This window comes from Thamnophis elegans, chromosome 6 (genome assembly GCF_009769535.1).
Source record: "Thamnophis elegans isolate rThaEle1 chromosome 6, rThaEle1.pri, whole genome shotgun sequence".
Lineage (NCBI taxonomy): Eukaryota > Metazoa > Chordata > Lepidosauria > Squamata > Colubridae > Thamnophis > Thamnophis elegans.
Genome location: NC_045546.1, coordinates 81,027,491 through 81,045,494, shown reverse-complemented (window position 1 = coordinate 81,045,494; position 18,004 = coordinate 81,027,491). Strand labels below are relative to the sequence as shown.

General features: G+C 42.3%; 1 protein-coding gene across 1 annotated transcript in view; it reads right to left on the bottom strand.

Moving 5' to 3' along the window:
* The window catches only part of TRIO (trio Rho guanine nucleotide exchange factor), a 325,986-nt gene that overhangs the window by 49,543 nt on the left and 258,439 nt on the right, over positions 1-18,004 (bottom strand). The window contains exons 35-36 of the mRNA XM_032219436.1: positions 4,462-4,754; positions 2,293-2,463 (exon numbers count right to left, since the gene is read on the bottom strand). Coding sequence (XP_032075327.1) covers positions 2,293-2,463; positions 4,462-4,754 — 464 coding nt within the window. The remainder of the gene's footprint in view (positions 1-2,292; positions 2,464-4,461; positions 4,755-18,004) is intronic.

The following is an 18,004-nucleotide window of genomic DNA, read 5'->3' as shown; positions in this document are numbered from 1 at the left end:
ACCAATGTTCATTTGCTGGAAGATCCATACAAATCAATAGTTTTTTTTAATGGAAGGTATTTGCAATATAAAATTAATCTTCAGAGTGGAAGTGTTGTTAAAATACTGCTTCCCTCCTTGTATGTCCATGCCAGGGGTGGGTTTCAACCGGTTCGCGGCAGTCCCCGCGAACCGGTTGGTCGGCGAACCCGGAAGTAAATAACTTCCGGGAACCGCGAAGGGCGCACCCGCCCGCCCGCGTTCCTTACCGGGTTTTGACGAGTTCTGCGCTTCCAGGCATGCGCAGGACGCATACAGTGCCTGCGCAATCCTCCAGGAGCAGCTGGAGCATCGCACAGACGCTAGTACGCATGCCGGCCCCGTTCCAACCGAACCGGTTGGAACGGGGCGAGAAACCCACCCCTGGTCCATGCATACTAAAATTAGAACGTCTCTGCTGTACACACTGATATGAATACTATGAGGCAATAGAGATAGTGAAGGGAAGCTGGGAAAATCTGTGTATCTCAGACGGGTTCCTAAGCTCCGTATGGAAGAGATAAAAGACAAAGATTAAAATAATTTCTAATATTTAACATTTCAGTTGAGTTCCATGTGAAAAATGGATGTACAGTATATATTGTATGCAGGGGTGGATTTCTCGCCCCGTTCCAACCGGTTCGGTTGGAACGGGCCGGCAGCGTCCTCGTGCATGCGCGCAGTGCACGCATGCACACTAGCGTCTGTGCGATGCTCCAGCTACTCCTGGAGGATCGCGCAGGCGCTGTATGCGTCCTGCGCATGCGTGGAAGCACATAACTCGTCAAAACCAGGTAAGAAACGCGGGCGGGCGGGCTTACTTACTTCCGGGTTCGCCGACCAACCGGTTCGCGGGGACCGCCGCGAACCGCCTGAAACCCACCCCTGATTGTATGTCTATGAAACATATGGCACAACTGCTTATAGGAAGCATTATTCAGCTCAGAGAAGAGTATGGGTGAACTCTTTGTCAAATAGGGCTTATTCTACACACTTGCAACTAGTGTAGCAAGATCTGAATCTGAGCCAAAATATTTGATTTTTCTAAATAAGCTAACTAAGAGCAGAAAGGATTTTAAGCCTTAGGGACTTTTTATTAATGTCTAAGAACACTGTACTGCAGATTCTGTCATCATTCTGTATATCATGGGAGTCTTTTTCAGCGGATATGCAGGAAATCCCCTCCGCCATCAAGGATGTGGTTACCTTAGCGATGATTAACATCCATAAGAGAAACCCACAAGAGTTCCAAAAAGCAAAGAAGGAAATAAAAACCCATACAGTCAACTATTGAAAATGTCTGGCTTTCTGAGAATGATGGCACGTTGCCAAGAAAATAGACAGCCTAAGACCTCACACTGTAAAATTAATTCTGAGTACAATGAAAACTCATTTTAAAACCCAATTAAGGCAGGAGGCATTTGTTATTCACAAGTGTATATTAAGTACAAAAGCATGTTTTGAACTGCATGCAACCCCACTATATCAAAATCTACTTAAAAGAGTGTACGGAGTCTTCGGCTGGTGCATATTAATATTAAAACTAGAATAAAGCATGCGTAACCGCTAAATGAAAGGAAATACTTATGTAAATGGGTTTAAGTTGCATAACTGATGCAAAATCCCTTGTCCAGTATTTTATCACCATAAAAAACTGGGTTCTGGGCATGATCCAGTTGGCATGACAATAGGCCATGACCACTGAGAACCAATTATTCCCTCACCCTATTCTGCCAGAGAAAGTCTCTCCACCCCAGAGGTGGGTTCCTACCAGTTCGCACCTATTCGGTAGAACCAGTTCGTCAAATTTACCGAACTGGTTAGAAGAGGTTCCACCAGTGGACCCGGAAAGCAGGCCACACCTACAGAAGAGCTTCCAAAATTGTTTGAAACCCACAACTGGTCCTTGGATATGATTATTCTACACTATCATGCTCATATTTATAAAACTCAGAGCCTCTGTGAAAGGTAAGGATGACTACTGCGTTTGTGGTGCAATCAGAACATTGCGTGTGTTGAAGTTGTTTTAACGCAAACCAAAGATGCCTTTTAAAAAACAAGTTTACATCATATTCTTCTGCATGCCAGTGCTGTGTGTGAGGTAATTTAAGGTGGTTCTGACAAGTGTCGTCGGCATCTTCATATCCGGTCACATGGGCAGCAAGCCACTCCCATCCGGTCACATGGGCGGCAAGCCACTCCCACAAAGGAGGCCACACCCACAGAGTAGGTTCGAACAATTTTTGAAACCCACCACTGCTCCCCCCATTTTACCTTATCGTCTTGTGAGTCTGGTTGAAGCAGACTATGTTGCTGGATTGCCATTGGAGGGGGAAGAGGCACAGCATCAGGCCCTTCTTCACCTTCTTCTTCTCCACAGCTCTGCATGCCAGAGGAAGATGATTTGGAGAGGGTGCCACTACTCAAGCCCTCATTCCTGCCTCTCTGCAAAGAGAATTATATTCATACTTATTGGTTAGATGGTGCTCAAATGATGTTGATACCTTTATATTTGAAATACCCCAATACAATTGGCCAGAATTCCTGAAACGTAGCATTTTTTTTTTTTTGACAAAGGTGGTGCAGTGGTTAAATGCAGCACTGCAGGCTACTTCAGCTGACTGCTAGTTCTGCAGTTCGGCTGTTCAAATCTCACTGACTCAAGGTTGACTCAGCCTTCCATCCTTCCGAGGTGGGTAAAATGAGGACCCGGATTGTTGTTGGGGGCGATATGCTGACTCTGTAAACCGCTTAGAGAGGGCTGAAAGCCCTATGAAGTGGTATATAAGTCTAACTGCTATTGCTAACTGCTACATTCTTCTTCATATTGTACTGAGTTCAAATCTTAAAATCCTTAATTCTGAGAACCCTTACTGACCTTTCTAATACCTTAATTTCCCTGAGGAAAGTTTATTTGCGACCTTCTTTTGACCAAACAAAATCTGCCAAATTCTACTTTAACAAGGTAGGAAGCCTATCAGCCTGGTTCCTACTTAGGACTGTCAGAATTTTAAAAAATTATTATCAATTCACAAATCCGGTATTATTACATCTTGATGTTATATCGGATCTAGCAATTTTCAATAAAGCATTTTCACATATACTTTAGCTGACTTTGTGGCCAAACTCAAGCAATGATAAATTTTCATTTAATGTAGAGTGAGGAAAAGGACCTTGACGGAGATATGCAGGAATCACTGCCTAGTAAAATAGGATGACCCTTTTTCAAAATTCAGTTGAAATTACATTTGGAAGGGTCTCGAGCCGATGTCTTCCTGATTCTTTGCAGTATAAGGAGTAAATACAGCCCAATTTAGATTTGCAAGATTCTGCCTATTGTATTAATTTATGGTTTGTGTGTTTTTGCTTTATCCAGAATCACACGGTTTGAGTTGGGCAGTCATATACATGTATATGTGCATGCATAAATATTTCATTGTCACCTGGGCCAAATAGTGGTCTTCTCAGAATGTAGATCAGGGGTAGTCAACCTTTTTATACCTACCGCCCACTTTTGTATCTCTGTTAGTAGTAAAAAAATTTAACCGCCCACCGGTTCCACAGTAATGGTGATTGATAAAGTAGGGAAGTAACTGCCAATTACCTCCACTAGGCCAATAAGATCCCATAGATTAGGCCTCCTCCGAATTCCATCAGCCGGTCAATGTCGACTGGCAACTACCCGGAGGAGAGCCTTCTCGGTGGCTGCTCCGACCCTATGGAATGAACTCCCCGTGGACATTCGTACCCTCACCACTTTCCAGACCTTCCGCATAGCCCTTAAAACCTGGCTGTCCCGACAAGCCTGGGGCTAAGATTTCAACCCCACCCGAATAGTATGACTGTTGCGTTTTTTTAACGATGTACTGTTTTATGTGTGTATTTTTTGTCTTGTACTCCCCTCCCCCTTGGATTGTGAGCCGCCCTGAGTCCCCCCAGGGAAAAGGGCAGCATATAAATAAAGTAAAGTAATCCTATCCTAACTTTACTTTATAAAATTTATAAAGCAGAGTTACAGCAAACCCCTACCGCCCGCCGTGAAAGCTGGAACGCCCACTAGTGGGCGGTAGGGACCAGGTTGACTACCACTGATCTAGACAGAAAGAAGTGCTGATCAAACTTAATTACAGAACCGTTGCCAGTTCTTTCATAATTTAGACGCCCAATTAATGCTCATTTGAATAACCTGCAGGACCGTTAGTGATATATTTTTGACAGAGGCATCCACAATAAACACAGAGATAATTTGGAGAATGAAAATAGACGGATATAGCTGTTTCCGGAAAAAACAAATGACTTGTTAAGGGTTCCCCCCTCTTTTTTTCGTTATTAAAAAAGCCGATCCAGTGAATGTAATTACTTACAAGGTGGTAACAAAAACCACGATGTTAAAGACTTATTTTCAGAAAAGGGCACACAAGCAGCAACTAATGAACATCTTACCTCTTCGAGTGTTTCATCTTGGGGTGTAGCTGCACTGTCATCGGAGTCCTTCTGAGAACCCGTATCGGCACTTTTGCGGACTTCACGGCTCTTCTTGTGCTTGTGGGCCAGTTTCTTTACGTGGCCGTCCGCCTTTCCGCTGCTAAGTCGCCTCACTGGACTAGTGAGCCACTTCCTCAGGGTATTGCCTGGCCGCTTAGGACCAGGAGAGCTCTGTGCACCAATCATATGGGGCTGGAGTGATGTTACTGATGCAGGAGGACTTGCATCATTGCTGGAAACTGAAAGAGAATCTGAAAAAGAGAAAAACAATGAAAATACAAGAAAGAAATAGCAATAGCAGTTAGACTTATATACCGCTTCATAGGGCTTTCAGCCCTCTCTAAGCGGTTTACAGAGTCAGCATATTGCCCCCAACAACAATCCGGGTCCTCATTTTACCCACCTCGGAAGGATGGAAGGCTGAGTCAACCCTGAGCCGGTGAGATTTGAACAGCCGAACTGCAGAACTGCAGTCAGCTGAAGTAGCCTGCAGTGCTGCATTTAACCACTGCGCCACCTCGGCTCTAAATAACGGGGGGGGGGGGGGATAACTGTTTTACTAAACACTTATTTTCCTAAAGCAAGTGGAAAAAAAATTATGAGTTCTCACTGTAATCATTGTGAAACTCTATTATTACTTGTTACAGTAGCCGTTATATAAATAATAGTTTGTATGCATATTACAATTTGGTTTGATACTTTTGCCATTCTAAGGATTCCCTGGTTGACGTATTAGTTAGCAACCAGATGGCTCATAATTAAAGGTCCCTATATCTCATGAAGGAATGCATCTAACTCATGATGCAATGATCTTATAAACCATCCTTAAAAAACCGTGGCACGACAAAACCGCGCTCGACTAAGCCGCGCCCAATTAAACCGCATCGCTGACGTCATCAACAGGGCGACAACAGCGAGCGCGGAGAAAGAAGGGCGCTTTAAATAGCGCTTTGAAAGCAAGCCGATTCAACTTAAGGTAAGGGTTAGGTTTAGGGTTAGGTTTAGGGTTAGGTTAAGGGTTAGGGTTAGGTTTAGGGTTAGGTTAAGGGTTAGGGTTAGGTTTAGGGTTAGGTTAAGGGTTAGGATTAGGTTTAGGGTTAGGTTAAGGATTAGGTTTAGGGTTAGGTTAAGGGTTAGGTTTAGGGGTTAATTTTAGGTTTAGCGTTTACAGCATGCTTCTGTCTCCGCGCTGTTGATGATGTCAGCTATGCGGTTTCGTCGAGCGCGGTTTAGTCGAACGCGGTTTTGTGGTGGAACCCCTTAAAACACAAGTATCTAAAACATAATTATTTAAATATAATTTTTTATTAAGAATTTTATACATGTAGAAAGCAAACTAAAGAAAAAAAAATACAAAAAAAGGAAAAGATTAAAAAAAAGAAAAATGCAAAAAGCAAAGCAGAAGAATAAGAAAGAAAAATAGCTTAAAGAAAAAATAAAAAATAAAAAAATCCCAACTTTCTTTACAATAGTTACAAAGAAGCTCATTATTCCTCTCCTCCCTGGTATTATAAGGTTTCTCCAGGCCTTTATCCTTTTTTAATTGTCAAAAAACCACACTTCACTTTTTTCCATTTTCATAAAAAAAAAGTCTACAGAAGGTTTCTGTCATCTCCTAGGGTTTCCAGTCTTTTATAAAAGTACTTCTTGCTGTACCTCTGTACCAAAGAGGTCAGCTTTGCCATTTCTGACATCTTTCTAATCTATTTCTCCATTGTGAGAATTCTCCATCATTCTCCATCATTGTGCAATAATTAACTGATTTTCCAAGGAATGTGTTTGCTTTACAGTGTTACACAGCATTTCAAGGTTTGAAAACAGTCACTCGTGCCCTTGTGACCTCAAGACTGGACTACTGCAACGTGCTCTACATGGGGCAGCCCTTGAAGAGCATTCGGAGACTTCAGCTTGTCCAGAATGCAGCCGTGCGAGCGATCGTGGGTTCACCTCGGTATACCCACATTACACCTATCCTCTGCGAGCTGCACTGGCTACCTATTGGTCTTCGGATACGCTTCAAGGTGCTAGTTGTCACTTATAAAGCCCTTCATGGTATTGGACCTGGGTACTTGAGAGACCGCCTGCTGCCAATTACCTCCAACAGACAGATTAGATCCCACAGATTAGGCCTCCTCCGAATTCCATCCACTGGCCAATGCCGATTGGCTACTACCCGGAGGAGGGCCTTCTCTGTGGCTGCTCCGGCCCTCTGGAACGAGCTCCCCGTGGAGATTCGGACCCTCACCACCCTCCAAGCTTTCCGCAAAGCCTTAAAAACCTGGCTGTTCCGACAGGCCTGGGGCTGATGAGTTCCTGTCCCCGCTCGAATGGTGTGGCTGTTGATTGTTTTTTAAAATTGTGGTGTTGTGTTGTCCGTTGTCTTTCTTTGTCCCCCCCCCCCCCGCCGACTTGGTTTGTGAGCCGCCCTGAGTCCCTCTGGGAATAGGGCGGCATAGAAATACAATAAAATCGAAAATCGAAATCGAAGATATTGTGGGAATGACATGGTCTTTTATAAATTAATTCCACGTGATTGGTACAGCACTGCTTGGTTCAATGATGCAGCAGCAACAATTTGATATACAGGTAAGGACCTCATTTATACAGCAACAACAAAATAGAGCGTGTAATTTTATTACATACATTTGAGGTTGGTATATTTGAATGCTCTTCCACTAAATATCTGTTTTACTCCTTTCACACTCCCAGGGCTACCTTTTGAAAGAGTATGGTTAAAAGCTAGCGTCTCACACGGATCAACATGATGCAAATAATCAAGGATATGTGAATTCTCTACCCCTCCATGATTAATTCTGAATGTCATTTACTCCAATCATGCTACTTGTAAGACTTTAGAAAGCCATCTCTCTCTCTCTCTCTCCCTCCATCCCTCCCTCATCATTCTTTTAAAAATCTCTTTTGCATTAGTCACGAGGAAGGAAAAACCACTGGAATCACAACAGCTTTTCATACGTCCATCCTTTATCTTTATATTGTTGCAATTCATTTTTTTCCCAAGATGAAATTATATGCCAAATGGCACATTTCATGGCAGAAATGGAAAATCTTTGGCTAAATTACAGAGCACAGTACTTCCCAACCAACATAAATACAAAACTGAAAGTTACTTGTCTTAGAGAATCAAAGGTTTCACACTAGAAAGGACTGGATGGAGAAAACGATGTTGCTATGCAGTGCTATGAAAATACAGCCCGATTGTTGTACGCACACCTATGAGCAAAGTGATTTGTTTCTGTTCCTGCATTTATATTAACATTTAATCAGGCCTGGGGAGATGTTCATTGATTATTCTCCCAATAACAAATTAATAAACAATTATCCCTTTTGTTAAGTCTTTGCATTTAACTCATCTCTGACTAAGAAGCAATAACATTGTTCAAATTCGTAACACCATTAAACAGTGCGGACACCAGATGAGTGTTTGGGACTTTCCTAGAATTTTTTCAGATTACGCAAAATGTACTTTTGTTTAGACGGCCCATAAGCCCTCCAAGGGATAATTTGCTGCTGTCTCCTCGGGTTTGAAATACAGCTCCATATAGGCCTCTGCAAATGGAGGTTAAAGTTCATAGAAAGTCCATAGGGAAAGCAGAGTAATTAAGCTACAACAAGAACGAATAATGAAAGATGCTTTTCCAGCCATACTAAAGATTACTGTTCATTCTCAACTTGAGAAATACGACCCTGGTTATCTGGGATGGTTGCCTTTGATTCCTTTTTAAAAACCAATCATGCCTTGGTTCTTGATGCTTCAAAAGCAGCTGCTTACAGTTCTTGGTTCTATTCCAACCATGTTACTTAAGAGAAGATCGGAGGGTTTCCAGGGAATCTTATCTTTAAATGTGGAACTGCGGTGCAAATAAAACAGATTATTCTCAACTGAACGTTTGTTACTACAAAATATCACACATAAGCATCCCTTCTAAACATTACACAATAAGCCATTCTATTCCATTAAATCAGTGATCAGATCAATTTGTCATTTAATGAAAACGGGGAAGACATTATTGGGAACAATTATGAGGAAGCATTTTGATTTTAATTTTTTTATATGGAAACATTTCTTATCCTTTAACAAGGGAAAGAACGTCAGGGACCTTGCAGAAAAAGGATCGCATGATGAAACTGCCAACAAATTTGGCAAATTATTTTAATGTGATATGGCATGTAGAGATTAAATGAGTCTAAGACCAACAAAGTATTTCAGGGTGTTATGCTATCTGATAAAACGGTTCCACCACAATACCGCGAAGCCCTTATCCGCGCGAAGGGCTAATCCGCGCCGTTCGAAGCGCTAAGGAAAAATGCGACCCTTCTGTTGCCGCGCTGTTGTCGCGGCGGTGATGACGTGCGGTGATGAGGTCGCGGCTTTAGCGACGTGATTTTATCACCGCTATTTTGACGAGCGCGGTTTTGTCGTGCCACGGATAAAACAGCCTACTTGTCATCAAAGATCCTTTACATCGGGAATATATTGCTAAAAATAATGGGGATTGAATTGACAAGCACACGCCACAGGCCCCCATTGCTAGCAGGAAAAAGAAGAAAAGATTTTCAATTTATCAGATGAACCTACTTTTCTTTATTTAGAAGGGACCATGAAAGAAGCATGGATATCATGATATATCAATTTAAGTGCAGGACTAACTACTTTTATTTCTTTCTGATGGTCTTCTCCCTCTCTCCCTCCCAAGTAGCAGGTATCCATATTTTCTTAACTCTGATACACTCTTCATGATAGCAAGTAGGACTTTTGTTATATTTAATAACTTATATTACAATATCTCTAAGAAAGCAAATTAGAATAAGTTAAGTTTAAATCTGCTGTTTGGAATTTGATACTATAGTGCGTGCATGTGTTTGTATGATGTTATGTAAACAACAAGCAATTGTTGTTCATATATATGAAGTCTTTGTTCAGTTGTCCTGTGTGGATGTTCAAGTATTGCAAGAAGCTGTTGCATCTGAATGACACAACAGTTAAATAGTGTAAGAGTTGGAGAAAGTATTGGACAGAACTCAGTCTGAAGTCATTTCCTTTCTTGTTTACATGGGAAACAGGCCACTTTCTAACTCACTCGGAACAGAGGGTTTTTAGACTAAGCTGAAACAACATTAAATTAACTGACATTGTTAACTTGAAATCCAGAGGTGTTCACTTATGTCTTCATCTATTACACTGCAACATTTCTCTCCTTCGGAGGGTTATTAGTAGCCAACAAAAATGCAAAATATAGTGAACAGTAGTATAGTATAATGCAGTACTGTACAGTGTAGCATTAACATTCGTTTCTGAATTTAGATTATCCTCTGCCCTTCTAGCCTTTAGGAAGGGGCTGAAGACATGGCTAAGCCATCATGCTTAGGGGTCCAGTAGTAGGTTCCACCACAAAACCGTGTCAGACTAAACCGCGTCCGACTAAACCGCGTCGCTGACGTCATCAACAGGGCGACAACAGCGCGGAGACAGAAGCACGCTGTAAACCCTAAACCTAAAATTAACCCCTAAACCTAAACCTAATCCTAACCCTAAACCTAACCCTAAACCTAATCCTAAACCTAACCCTAAACCTTAACCTAACCCTAAAGCTAACCCTAAACCTAACCCTTACCTTAAGTTGAATTGGCTTGCTTTCAAAGCGTTATTTAAAGCGCCCTTCTTTCTCCGCGTTGGCTGTTGTCGCCCTGTTGATGACGTCAGCGACGCGGTTTAATTGGGCGCGGTTTAGTCAAGCGTGGTTTTGACGGGTCACGCAGTAGTATAGTAGTAGTAGTCAACCTTTCCAATGGTTATGCAGGTATTCCTTGACTTACAATGGCAATTGGGAGTTGAATTTCTGACGCTAAGCACTGAGGTTGTAAAGGGTGACCGAAGCATTGTACCAAATCCCATGGTTGCTAGGAAAGAACAATTTTCTGCTGGTTTCCCACCATCAGAATGAGTTAAAGTTGCAAGTCCCAGACCAAGAGACAGGTAAGTGACTGCTGCTTAGGTGGAAGTGCTGGGAAGAGTGTGCAAGAAGCAAGGTATGAGTTGAGCGCGTGTGCATGAGAGGCATGGCACTGTCTGAGAAGGGTATGAAGGAGGGTTACAAAAAGCCCACTCAGGTATGCCGCTGGCCAGCATGATATGAGTAGTCACAGAGGGGCTGGAGGACAGTGAGCAGGTGGGAGACACTTACTCCAAGAACCTGTGACCTTCCCTATTGGCTTCCCCATTGACTTTCTACATTAGGGAAACCAATAGGAAAGATTGCAAATGGCGGTCATGTGACCCCAGGGCACTGCAACCATTGCAAATACGAAACTGGTTACCAAGCATCCAGATCACAATCACAGAACCACGGGAATACTTGGATGGCCAGAACCTTGACCATCATAATCAACACTTGTTTACCGTATATACTCGAGTATAGGCCGACCCGAATATAAGCCGAGGCACCTAATTTTACCACAAAAAAACTGGAAAAGTTATTGACTCAAGTATAAGCCTAGGGTGGGAAATGCAGCAGCTACGGTAAATTTCAAAAATAAAAATAGATACCAATAATGTTTTTGAATATTTATTTCAAAGAAAAACAGTAAACTAGCGGTGTATTCAATGAAATACTTCACTCACCTCATGATGCTGATGTCCCGCTGTGATGATGATGTCCCGTGCAGCCGCGGGAGCGATGTCCCGCCTCCTATGACACACGACACAGTGATTCCTATCATTGGATCACTGTACCAGAGGAGGTGGGACATCGCTATGTGGCTGCTTGCCATAACAAGGAGGAGGTGGGACATCGTTGCAGAGCGGCAGGAGGGGGAGGAAGGGGAATCGTAAGACAGCCCTGCATTACATTAGAACGTGAGGAGGGGGGATGGTGCGGTGCGCGCTGCGCGGCAAACTGACACAGAGGGAGGGGAAACTCACAGGGGCACTGGGCCATTCACGAGTGTCACCCAGCGGCATGGCCCCGCCCCTTTTTCTCCTCCATTTCGGGCAAATTTTTCACTGACTCGAGTATAAGCCGAGGCGGCTTTTTTCAGCCCAAAAAGTGGGCTGAAAAACTAGGCTTATACTCGGGTATATACAGTAATATCATTGTAACTTCGAACAATTACTGAATGTTATAGGTTGAGGACTACCAGTACTGAATGGAACATACTGTTTGCATTCACCTGTTAACTGTGGTTAATTATTGTGTTTAATTTAGTTTTGAATAGGGGCCGACAGTGCGGGCCCCAGTGCGCCGACAGAATAGGGGCCCCAGTGCGCCGACAGAACAATTTTTTTTGACCATTCTTGCTCTTGTTTGTATGTAAACCATTCAGTTTCACATATGTGAAATGGATGGGTATACAAATTGAATAAATAATATAGTAGTATATACTGTGACCTATTTTTCCTGCAATTATGGATCATTGAATGCAAGTTTGGAACAATGTGGAAACCGCCCAATTAAACTATAAATCAATGATGGTAATGGCTCCTTGTCTGGACAGTCCCTGATTTTGGAAGTGGTTTGCCATTGCTTGCTTGCCAAAGCTGAATATGTTGTTATTGGTTCAAGGTCACCCAGTTGGCTTTGTGCCTAAAGTGCAGAGGTGGGTTCCTACCAGTTCGCACCTATTCGGTAGAACCGGTTCGTCAAATCTACCGAACCGGTTAGAAGAGGTTCCACCAGTGGACCCGGAAAGCAGGCCATACCTACAGAAGAGGTTCCAAAATTGTTTGAAACCCACCACTGGTCCTTGGATATGATTATTCTACACTATCATGCTCCTATTTATAAAACTCAGTGCCTCTGTGAAAGGTAAGGATGACTACTGCGTTTGTGGTGCAATCAGAACATTGCGTGTGTTGAAGTTGTTTTAACGCAAACCAAAGATGCCTTTTAAAAAGCAAGTTTACATCATATTCTTATGCATGCCAGTGCTGTGTGTGAGATAATTTAAAGTGGTTCTGACAAGTGTCGTCGGCATCTTCATATCCGGTCACATGGGCGGCAAGCCACTCCCATCCGGTCACATGGGCGGCAAGCCACTCCCACAAAGGAGGCCACACCCACAGAGTAGGTTCGAACAATTTTTGAAACCCACCACTGCTAAAGTGGGACTAGAAATTATGCTCTCCTAGTTTCTAGCTGGTGCCTTAACCTCTACACTAGATTAATCCAAATATATTTGCCACTCGAATGATTTTATGTACTTTATTTAGAATAAAATGTAAGCAAAATTTGGTCAAGAATATTCTTTCAGAGAAATCTGAATACTCAGGGGCTAAATGAAAATGGATCTCAAGCCTTATGAGGTATGTTCACTTTGCTTTCTGAATGTCTTCTGCAGTTTTACAGTTGTCAATTTTCTGAATTTCGCACACTGCTGGTGAGAATGTAGGATTTATTATTTATTTTAAACAACTTTACTGTTTGCGTGCTTCAATGAATCAGCTTTCAACAACGATCCATTGCTGTGAACCAGCTGACTATAACGAACAAAGTAACAGATTAAAATCCAAATGAATAAAATTATTTCTAAGGCAAGTCTATGCAGTCTACCGCATTTTTTCTTAGGACATTTCAGAGACAGAAGAAACCCATTAACTCAGCCCATTTTACCCATTCTTTTTATGAAATTCTAGATATATCTGTAAGTTATATATTGCAAAGATTGTAGAAAAATAAACATCACTAAGCTTTCAGGAAGTTGCTTTCATTAGACCAGTAAAGGACTATGGCAAAGGACAAATAATATGAAGTACAGATTGGTAAGTTTTGTAAATTCAGAAGTACAAGCAGCAATTCACATTTTTTTCCCAAAAAGCAAGAGATTGTTTAAAAACTATAAAATGAATAAAATATACAGAGATCAACTGATTGAACTGGTACTTTATATTTAGTTATATATCATTAGGTATGCATATATCGGCGCCTGAAGCTAAAGAAGAGAGAGATCTCATTTTACTGCTTATTAGCTTTTTCAGGGATGCTTTAAGCCATGGTAATATATTATATTAACTGGATCTTTGCCTAATTCTGACATGTAGCGTATCTTACATGCCAGATTCTACATGACTAACAACCATACTGGATTGTGTAGCCCTGAAGGCAGATATTTTTATATACTAGATCAAAGCACCTGCATGCATTTATAAAATCAATGAAGCCTCCTTCATGTCGGTCCAGGATTGACATGAGGCTGCAGCCTATCTAGAAGGCAGGAATTTACAACTACGAGGAGGAAACAGAGGGGCTATATTACACATCGTAGAAGACGGTTCCACCACAAATGCACGAACGACAAAAGTGCGCCTGACTAAACCGCGGTGACAAAACCGTGCCGACAAAACCGTGCGACGAATGAGCGCCGACAACAGCGCGCCGACAGAAGCGCGCTGTAACCTAACCCTAAACCTAACCCTAAACCTAACCCTAAACCTTACCTTAACTTAAATCACGCTTCTGTCGGCACGCTGTTGTCAGAGCGCTTTTGACATCGCGGTTTTAGCGCCGCGGTTTTGTCGGCGCGCTTTTGATGGTCGCGGTTTTGTCGGGTCACAGTACAAGACTACCTCAGGCTTGCTATTATGAATAAATTCAATAGGTGCTGTTCAATCAACTACTATGGTAGATGGTAAATTATTTAAGTTTAGGGCAGTGTTTAAAAAAACCTGTAACTTTAGAATCAAAGAAGTGTTAAGTGTTAGAGCCGAGGTGGCGCAGTGGTTAAATGCAGCACTGCAGGCTACTTCAGCTGACTGCAGTTCTGCAGTTCGGCTGTTCAAATCTCACCGGCTCAGGGTTGACTCAGCCTTCCATCCTTCCGAGGTGGGTAAAATGAGGACCCGGATTGTTGTTGGGGGCAATATGCTGACTCTGTAAACTGCTTAAAGAGGGCTGAAGGCCCTATGAAGCAGTATATAAGTCTTAACTGCTATTGCTATTGCTATTAATGTGTGTGAATATATTCAACTGTTGGAGTCTTTATGTAATGTCTTAATTTCACTGGCTGGAAGCCACTCAAATTACAAAGGAAAGGAGTTAAGATGCCTCATGTTGCTACCTGCATGACATTTTTTCATTATTCTGTACCCAGGACAGGAAAGTATTGGTTTTTCACTAATCTTAATCGCAAGAATTGCATATCACCTTTGCCAATGTTTGCCAAGGGACAGAGAGAAATTAATCTATACAAGTTAATGCGTTGCCAAGTTACCGCCATGTTTTTCATACTCCCTAGAAAATAAGCACAAGTTCCTAATGTAAATCCATATCCCAAGAGGAAATCTGAATCTATTCCTCCTGCAGGAATTGCTTGTTAAACCGATGGCCATATATTGCTCATGTTATTTATGAACTGGCTCTCTTTATTACAGAAACAGGCATTGTCTTACATGATACAGTTAATAGCGTTCAACCCAAGTCTTGCTCCAGATGGAAACCGAAGCTTAGGATTTGTATATTTGACAGGAGTTTTCTTCCATCTAAATATTTCCTTTGGCTTGTTTAGTTTTAATGTGCCAAGAATTCCATATTTTAACTAATAAATTATTGCAGCGTTTGGAGTAGAATATACTTTAATGATACACTTCAATCAAAAACAATCTTCAGTAAGAAGGGAAATCAGGGACGTTATATAACTCTCTCCCCTTTCAATGAGGAAGAAACTGAGAGAGGAGGGAGTTGCATGATTTTCCCTGATTTAATTCTCAGTCTGATTAAATTCCTTCCAAAAATAATGAATAAAAAAAGCTACCGTTTTTTGATTACATGCAATCACTGTTGTACAAATATTCCTTCCCTCAGACAACAATATGATGGTCAACCTTGTTTAGATTTTATAGTAAACCGATGTAGCTGCAGAGCAATCTACTACTACAGTGTTAAGTTAGGAATGCTGGGGAAATTGGATAGAACTGACTTCTCTCTTGGGTGTCCACTGGGCTGTGAAAGGAGTTAAAATGTGCTCACAAAATGTGTGTGTTCTCTTTCTCAAATTGCAGAGTAAAAACTCTTTTTGCCAATGAATGGACCAGTGGTGGGATTCACTTAACTTCCCTATTGGTTCGCAAATGTGAGAGCGCAAGCATTCGCTTTGCTTGCATGTGTTGCGTCTGCACGCTGCCTTCTGTGCATGCACAGTGCTCGCGCATTATGTTGGGGCGGGTGGGCGGAGCCTCCTGCTACCGGTTCACCTCAACCGGAGAGAAACGGCTGAATACCAGCCTCTGGTATAGACCCTATTCGGTGAATTAGATAATTTAGAGCGGTAGGCAGCATGAACTCTCCCTGGAAAGGGGACATAGAAATCACTAGGAAAAGGAGGATGCAAATTGGTAGAAACTTTCATTAGCCAAAAGCAACAATATTCCCTCCTGTCTCGCATGCTCTGTGTTTGGTCAACACTGAGCCAAGAAATTATCCATCTTGAAAAATATTTATTTTAGGAGCAGGTTCTACTTCCAACAATCTGAAACAAGGCAAAAAAATTTATTAGGCTATTTCTATCAAACTGGTAGCTTTCTTGGAGGAAATTCTTTTGTTTTGTTATCTGCGATGCTTCAGTTCTCTTTCATTCATTAAGTGTGACATTAGGGGCAAATAATTAAAGACTCTGGGAAACAACACCTCCACCTACTATGAAATAGTACTGTGCAATTTTTCCCACGTTGGGATTTCCCAAACTCTCAGCCTATATAAATATTAAGACATTTTCACTTATAATGCCTTGCAGTTGTCTAAAAGATGCTACATTCGTGACCTGACAAATGCGCGCACGACAAAACCGTGCGGACAAAACTGCGGCGCAAAAACCACGACATCATCAACGCGCTGACAACAGTGCAATTTAAGTTAAGGTAAGGGTTAGGTTTACAGCGCACTTCTGTCGGCGCGCTGTTGTCGGCACGCTTCAGCGCTCATTCGTCGGCGCGGTTTAAAACTTGCGGTTTTGTCACCGCGGTTTAGTTGGGCGTGCTTTTGTCGGTCGCCCTTTTGTCGGTGAACCTGCTACATTTGGTAATACATAAAATCAATACTACAATACTAATGCAAATCAATATTACCGTATTTATCGGCGTATAACACGCACCAGCGTATAACACGCATCCCCCATTTTAACACAAAAATTTGAGTAAAATTTTTTTTCATTAAAAATAAATGACTTGGAAGCTCGGAACTTAATGTTGGATTAAAATTTATAACATTAGAACATGAATTATAACATTAACTCCTCAACATAAAGTGCCTTCCTTCCTTCCCTCCCTCCCATCCCTTTCTTTATGTTTTCTTCATGCTTTCTTTTCTTTTTCCTCTGCTCTTTTTAAATCCCCCCCCCTTCTTCTCCTCCTCTACATTTAGGTTGGATTAGTTTGTACAACGGTCATCAAACTTCTGAAGTAAAAATAAATAAATAAATCATATTTAAGAAGAAGAAGAAAAAGGAAGACGTTTTTAGTTAAGTCAAACGTTTTAATAAAAGTTTCATCTTTTAAGATTTGTCCAACACATCCAATTGTAACCTTAACAGTAAAGAATATCACCCCAGCTGCTAAAGGTTCAACCAGTCTGAGAACCATTGAAAAGACAACAGTGCAAAATCCAAAAGACACAACTTCCTCACCGCCATTGCTTTGGTACCAAATCTTTGAGGAAGGGGCTCCAGAAAGAAGGAGGAGGAGGAGGAGGAGGGGGAGGAGGAGGGAACCAAAGAGAGGCTTTTACCGAGTCTGCGCCCCACAGCCAGGACCGTCCTTGCGCCTCAAGCCGCGTTTCTTCCCCGCAAAGCCCTTCGGGCAACCCGAGAGTTCCTTTTGGCGCCAGAAGGGCTTTGCAGGAAGAAACGCCGCGTTTCTTCCTGCAAAGCCCTTCTGGCGTCAAGCGGAACTCTCGGGTTGCCCGAAGGGCTTTGCAGGAAGAAACGCGGCTGGAGGCGCCAGGACGGTCCTGGCTGTGGGGCGCAGACTCGGTAAAAGCTCTCTTTGGTTCCCTCCTCCTCCCCCTCCTTCCACAGTTTGTGTGACGCTGCCGCCAGGCTGAGAGCTGCCGCTGAAACAAGTTTGGGGAGGTCCTTTGCAGGCAGCCAGTTCTAGCTGCCTGCAAAGGACTTCCCCACGTTTGCTTTGAAAGAAACCTCTGCGCGGGAGTTAGAAACCTCTGCGCGGGGGTTTCTTGCCATGTGCGCGGCCGCGCACCTTAGAGGGAACAGTGGACCCGGCGTATAACACGCAGTATCGGCGTATAACACGCAGGCAGGGTTTAAGCTTGCAATTTTAGTTTTAAAACTGCGTGTTATACGCCGATAAATACGGTAAATAGAAATTGTGGACTTGAAAAATTAGTAAGTTTTTTAACAAACAAATTAACAGTTTTTTTTTAAAAAAAAATCAGGTTTCTTTCTTTACGTGATATTTTAGCTTACACTTCCTGTTTATAAAATGTGCACAAAGGAGCTCTTGAGAGAAGGTAGAAAGGAAACATGGGCCTGCAGTATA